This window comes from Dromiciops gliroides, chromosome 4, assembly GCF_019393635.1.
Source record: "Dromiciops gliroides isolate mDroGli1 chromosome 4, mDroGli1.pri, whole genome shotgun sequence".
Lineage (NCBI taxonomy): Eukaryota > Metazoa > Chordata > Mammalia > Microbiotheria > Microbiotheriidae > Dromiciops > Dromiciops gliroides.
In genome coordinates this window covers 238,469,057-238,475,486 of record NC_057864.1, presented here as the reverse complement: position 1 = coordinate 238,475,486, position 6,430 = coordinate 238,469,057, and the positions used below count along the sequence as shown (strand labels likewise).

Genomic DNA, 6,430 nt, shown 5'->3' with positions numbered 1-6,430 from the left:
ACACTTGACATTAGCTGTGTGACCCTGGGCAAGTCACTTAACCCTCATTGCCCCACCAAAAAAAAAAAGAACTAATTATACTAGATCTTGAATGTCTCTTCTAGCTCTAAATCTATCATCCTAAGTCACACAGCCAAGACAGTGGAAGATAACCCAGTCTGAGCTTAATGCTGTCCTTACCCTTTTCCCCCAGTTCCCCCACTATTTCTCAAACCTGCCCCACTCCCCTCCAAAGAAGAAAAACATCACAAAACAAACAATAAAAAGCTAAAAAGACAGTTTTATTTCTCAACTCTAAGCAGGGATTCCAGTTGTAGAAAGACCCAAGTAGAAATTCCAAGTCAGCGTCAGATCTCAGCAGTAATCCTTGTAAACAGGTAATCACAGGTATCCAGAGTCTATGAGATGACAGTTTAAGTAGTCCTGATCAAAGATCAAGGTTCATGTAAGTCCGTAGGTTCCGTTCCCAAGCTCTACTCTTCTCTTCTCGATGCCTCTCCTCTCTTTTGCCCAAAGTAGCAGCCCGGGGTGCTCTTTTCCTTTCAGCCACTGCCCGAAGGTCCCCAGCAGGGAAATGTGTAACTCGGGGTTGGGGAGCTGGCCTATATCCCAAACCTTCCTGGTCTCTCTTGAGGATTGTGGGAATGGGAGCAGTCCGCCCCTCACCCCGGGGTCCCAGTCCCAATCCAGGTTCCCAGCCCCCCTTTACTAATAATTGGAAGCCAGGGCTAGAGGCAGGGACTCCTGGAGGCAAGGGGGGTGGCTGAGGCCCATGGGACAGGGACAAAAGGTGAGCAGTAGAGCTGTTGTGATTAGGGTCTCGGTAATGGGAGCCACAAGTCCCACAGTACTTTGGCAACGGAGAGCAGGGCCTGGGGAAAAAAAGAAGGCAGAAAAAAGAGTGAAGGTGGGTCTTTTTTCAAGGTCTAGTTTAGTTGTTGCCTCTTCCATGAAGCCTGATGTTTCTTCCTCTAATTTTCCTAAAACAACTTTGGAGCTTTTTTGTGCCTTTCATTCAACCTAGTCCAACCTCATTCCCTATTTTACAAATTAGGAAGTGAGGCCCAGATAGATTAAGTGACTTCCACAAATCACAAAGGTAGTAAAATACAGCATATCATATCAGTCCCCAGTAGACTGTAAGCTCCTTGAAGGGATTGGTGTAGTTTTGTATACCCACCTTTCCCAGCTACACAGTGCCTTAGATTTTACAGGCATTTAATGTCTTTGTATAATATATTACCTGGAGGAGCCCTAAGGGTGGTTTAGCTCTGGGGTTGAAAAGGATGACCAGGTCTAACTAAGCCATGTTCCTAGTGATGTAGGAGGCAAAAAAAGGGTTAACAATTTCAAGGTCTGTGAATTCTGGAAGAAACCAAAGAGTAATTGAGTTTGATTGGAAAACTAAAATACTGTTGGAATACTGTTAAAGTTTTAAAGTTACTTTTAAATTCATGCATGTATATGTATTAAAATTGGAAACAAAGCAATTGATGGCCTTAACAAAAACAGGTACAGTTGCTGTTTCCTCTAAGACACAGAGGAAAGCACTGGAAGCTGGTAAATCATTACACAGAAAAAGACCTTCTAGATTTCTTTTCATTTGTAAACTTGCCAGAAAAGAGCTTGTTACAAGGAATGGTTTTACTGAGGATTTATAAGGCTGCTTATTATATAGAAGTAATTTCTAATGATTGATCTTTACACCAAAATAAAGTTTAAACCTGAGAAGGAAAGAAAAAAACAAGCAACATGTGTATGTCCTGGTAAACCTATTTTTCTTCCCATTGTAACTTCATGAGAGTAGAGGTTTGCTATTTAAGATAAAATATTTTGGGACAGTAATTTATAATATTGTTTTGAGTTTTAAATTCAGGTATAATTGTTTGGATGGTTAAACCAGTAATCCAAATACTGGAGAGAATGCCACAAATCAATGCTACAAGAGAGAATGTGCTCCACCTACAGGTGGAGGTATCTGGGAAAAAGCCGAGAGGACGATCTGGGTCTCAACTGAGGTAGAATTCTTCTGGCTCACTGTGTTCCTGCTGAACAGGAAAAGTTTCCCCACCTAGCTATCCCTGAATCTGGCTAGTACTACGTGACTGGTGGTCACCTGTAACTTTTACCTGAAATCAAACAGAGCTAAGGATATTTTATCCAGGCCTTATAATCATATTCCTGATTTTTCTTTTATAGCAGATTTCTATAATCAGAGCAAGTAGTCAGTGGAAGAAATGAGCACAATGCAAGTATGTAAGATCTTACTGTTTTCAGTCTAAACGTGTGGTCACTTGATATGCCAACCAACTGGGTATATTAATACTCAGGTTTGCCATCTGCCTGCAATTATAAGTATTATAAGGTTTTATATATATATATATATATATATATGTATATATATATATATATATATATATATATATGGTTAAATTAATTGAGTATCTTTTTGGTATAGAAGAAAGTGAAATTCCTCCCCATTGCAGATGAAAGGGAGGATGGTAACTAGGAAACATAGTTATGCATTTTAGGTTTTACCATAAATCTGCCCAGTCAGATTTCTGTTATGTACTGCCAAGGGCACCAGGCTACCAACTCTATAGTACAAGGGAATGACAGGCAGACCTTGATGCTAGATTAGTTGCTAAATCCATTCACCGGTCCACCCTAGCCCTGGTTCTCTTGTACCCTACTGTGCCCTAAGGTATCTCCTCTTCCTATACCAAGGAAAATATAAATCTTTAGTGTTAACTCCCACAGATTCCAGAGTAAGAATCCTACTGCCTCTTCTCATACTTGGAGTCAGAAGAGCAATCTGGGATAATTTTCTTTGGTGGGTCTGGAAAACTGCTGCCCTTACTATTCCTTTTGTTGGGTAACCTGCACATGAAGCTATGCTTACAAATTTTTTTTTTTTGGGGGGGTGAAGCAATTGGGGTTAAGTGACTTGCCCAGGGTCACACAGCTAGCAAGTGTCAAATGTCTGAGGTCGGATTTGAACTCAGGTACTCCTGAATCCAGGGCCAGTGCTCTATCCACTGCACCACCTAGCTGCCCCTATGCTTACAAATTTAACATTGGTAATAGAACAAGTTCCTAATTCCATTACATTAGGGTTACAAAAATTGGAAGAGTGCTCAAACTCTGGCAAATGTGGTCCTGGACTGAGATGGAGTCTATATGGTTCAGAACACCTCCTGAAGATTGAGCTCCAGTACCGAGGTTACCTGGATGGCTGAAACTGTTCGCAACTGTTTGCTTTGTCCAGTTTTTCATGGATCTCTTGTATTTATTCTGTATTGGGATCGCTGTTGCCCCTTGGTCTGTTAATCATTTGTGTTTTGTGTTGTGGTCCTTGCATTTGTAACTCTAGCTCCTCCATCTCCCTCAATTCACATACCCCCATGTTCCCCTACTTTGTCCCCACTCAGCAGGAAGCATTAACAAGAGATGATCTTCGTCCTTTTTCCCAGGGTATATGAAAAGGGGGAAACTATGTAGGAGGCAAAAAAGGGGTTAACAGAAAAACCTAAGATCCAAGCTCTAATTTAGATCTCAGCTCTAACAGGGATTCAGACCCCAGTTAATGGATAATTTAAGAATTGAGTCTTCATTAATAAATAAAGTCAGGGCCTAGGTTCTTGTTACCTACATTAATCAGCACCCATAACAAGAAAATAAAGAGGCAGGTCACAGAGACCTTAACTATAACAATGATACACAGATAGGGCACAGAAATTCAAACTGATAAATGAAAATATTTTGAAGCCAGACATGGGAATCAAAAAGTTACATGCGTAGAAAAGGCCAAATTTGCCCCCAGATTCACCTTATGAAGGCAAACCCCAAAAACACCTTCATGGGAAAAAGGTACCCGCCTCGGGGGTTGGCTTAAACCCCCAGGAACTCCAAATTAGGATAAGCCCTCCCCTGTATCTCCCTAAGGTGGTGATTATTATGAGACTGATAATCAATTTATCCATACTATAAATATGTCTTTTCTTTCCCTATTCGAGAGATACCTTTCCACTTTTCTGGTTCTCTCCCTGTGTTCACTCACAGTATTGTAATAAAATTTGGGAAACTGAGTCACTGAGTCTTGTAATTCTTGTCACTATCAATTTGACCCTAAATCCATCCCACATCACTAGGGTACATTCTCCCACCACCCCTTAGAAATCAGAGCCCAGCTGCCGAGAGAACAATCTAAAGCAATCAGGACCCCTAGATGGAAAGGGGGGTAGGCCATTACTGACCATCCACTCCTTGTTTGTCCTTCATTCTCAAAGAAGATATGACATTGGGGTGATATCATGAATTGCAGTGAATTGGATTTGAGCAAGGGAGGGCTGTACAAGGTCACCAACCTCACTCCTCCAGAGCCATCTGGGTCCAGTGACAAAATATACATCAGAACGACTGGAAATGGCCCCGGATGTTTACTAGGGTTAAGTGACTTGCCCAGGGTCAAGAGGTGGGGTAGACAGGCTATTGTAATGATAATACTGATGACAGCTAGCACATAAAGCTTACCAAGTACCTGGCACTATGCTTAGTGCTTTACAACTATTATCTCATTTGATCCTCACAACAATCTTGGAAAAGTAGGTAGAAGGGGAAAAGAGGAAGAACCTCCTCAGTTCTGACCAGGTGGCTTTCTATCACCTCCAAGATAAATCCTAAATCCTCTGCTTGGCGTTCAAAGCCCTTGACAACCAAGCCCTCCTCCCTTTTCTAGGCTTCCTACACCTTACTCCCACAATTCTCTAGCATCCAGTGATAAGGAACTCCTTGCTGTTCCTTCCACAAACTACTCGTCTCCAGACTCTGGGCATTTTCTCGGCTGTGCCCCCTGCCTGGAATATTCTCCTTCCTCTTCTCCACCTCATGGAGTCCCAGCTAAAACTCCACTTTCTACAAGAAGCTTTTCCCCATCTCCCTTAATGATAGCGCTTTCCCTCTTTCTGATTAACTCATCGGGGCTTATTTGCTTGTAGCTATTTCTGTCTTTTCCCTTAAGTTAGCTCCTTGAGCGCCTGGAAGGTCAACAGCTTTTCTTCGTAGCCCTCCCCAGACCCTTCATGAAAGGGGGCTTGACTGGGCCAGTGGCAGGGGGCAGCCCCTCCCACTCACCGGCTCTCGGGGATCTCCTCGCCCCCGCTCTCCCGGACCATCCTGGCCACCTCGGGGAAGCCGGCTTCTTCGGCCAGCTGAGCCGCATCGCGGCCTCCGGGCTCACACACGCCTACCCAGGCGGCTCCTCGCGCCAGGAGGTAGCGCACGGCCGGCCCCTGCCCGGCCCGGGCGGCGCACATCAGCGGGGTCCACCAAAAGGCGTCCCGGGCGTTAACGTCGCCCCCGCGGGCCCCCGGGCCTCGGGGCTCCAACAGCGCACGCAGCTGCCGCACGTCCCCGGCCTGCGCAGCCCGCAGGAGCCGCGCCGTCTGCCGGTCCCAGGCCCCCTCGCTCTCGCGGCAGGCCGCAGGCGCTCCCGCCCCGGCCCCGGCTCTCTGCTGCCTGGTCTTCTGCGTCCGTTTTCTTTCCTTGGGAGGCACCCGCGAGGGTCCCGGGGGCCCGCAGGGGGCATGTCCCTTCCCCCCAATAAGGGCTTCATAGAAGCCCCGGGCAGCTGCCCCGTCCAGGGGGGGCTCCGGTTCCGGCTGCTGCCGCCCATCCTTCCAGAGGTCACTCGGGTCCCGGGCCGGGGTGAAGGCGATAAGGGCGGGGCGGGTCATGACTGCAGGAGTCGAGGATCATTAAGCCAGCCGCCCACAGGAGCAGTTGCCGGGCCAACGTGGACCGAACATTCCCGGGGTAAAATACCCAGAGTGCCCTCCTCAAGCTAACCCAGCAAAAGGCGGCAGAGCCCCCCACAGAGATCTGCACGCCGCCCACAACCACGAAATAAATTCAATAGCTACAGGGCTCCACTCCGTGCAGTCAGCTCCAACTCCCTACACTTCCTATTGTGCGCTAACTGCAAGTCCGGGTAGCAACCAGCGCCAGGAAGACATACGGTTCCGACACACGCACGGAGCCGGCGCAGAACGTGCTCCGGAAGAAGATAACTTGAGAAGGGACTAAAGCACCTGCGTCAAACTATAGGCGTAGTGGGAGGGGAATGGCTCGGTCTGGCATTAAAGGAAAACCTGAAGCGCGCCGCTTCGGCTGCACCCATTTAATAAGCTTCTGAGATGTACGAACAGAGCCTGGAGCGGGGCGAGGGTGGGAGGAAAAAGAGACCCCCCCCACACACACACACACCATCCCCCCCGAAGGTCGGGATTCTGCGCCGGCGTCCTGCTTTCTTCCCGCCTTCTCCCCCCTCAACCCCTTAGCAGCCCCGGTAATTTCGAATTGCCCTGTTGCGCGAGGCAGGCGCGTGCCCAGAGGCCCGAAGACCAAGGCCGCCGTGGGGGAGGGGAGGGCG

General features: G+C 47.2%; 1 protein-coding gene across 1 annotated transcript; it reads right to left on the bottom strand.

The window, feature by feature from the left end:
• Positions 1-262: 262 nt before the first annotated feature.
• Positions 263-6,026, bottom strand: GPANK1 (G-patch domain and ankyrin repeats 1). Its single transcript, XM_043999772.1, has 2 exons — positions 5,134-6,026; positions 263-872 (listed from the first exon to the last, which is right to left on the bottom strand). Exons 1-2 carry the CDS (start codon positions 5,733-5,735, stop codon positions 428-430), a joined length of 1,047 nt encoding a protein of 348 aa, XP_043855707.1. The 5' UTR covers positions 5,736-6,026; the 3' UTR covers positions 263-427.
• Between the last annotated feature and the right edge of the window lie 404 nt (positions 6,027-6,430).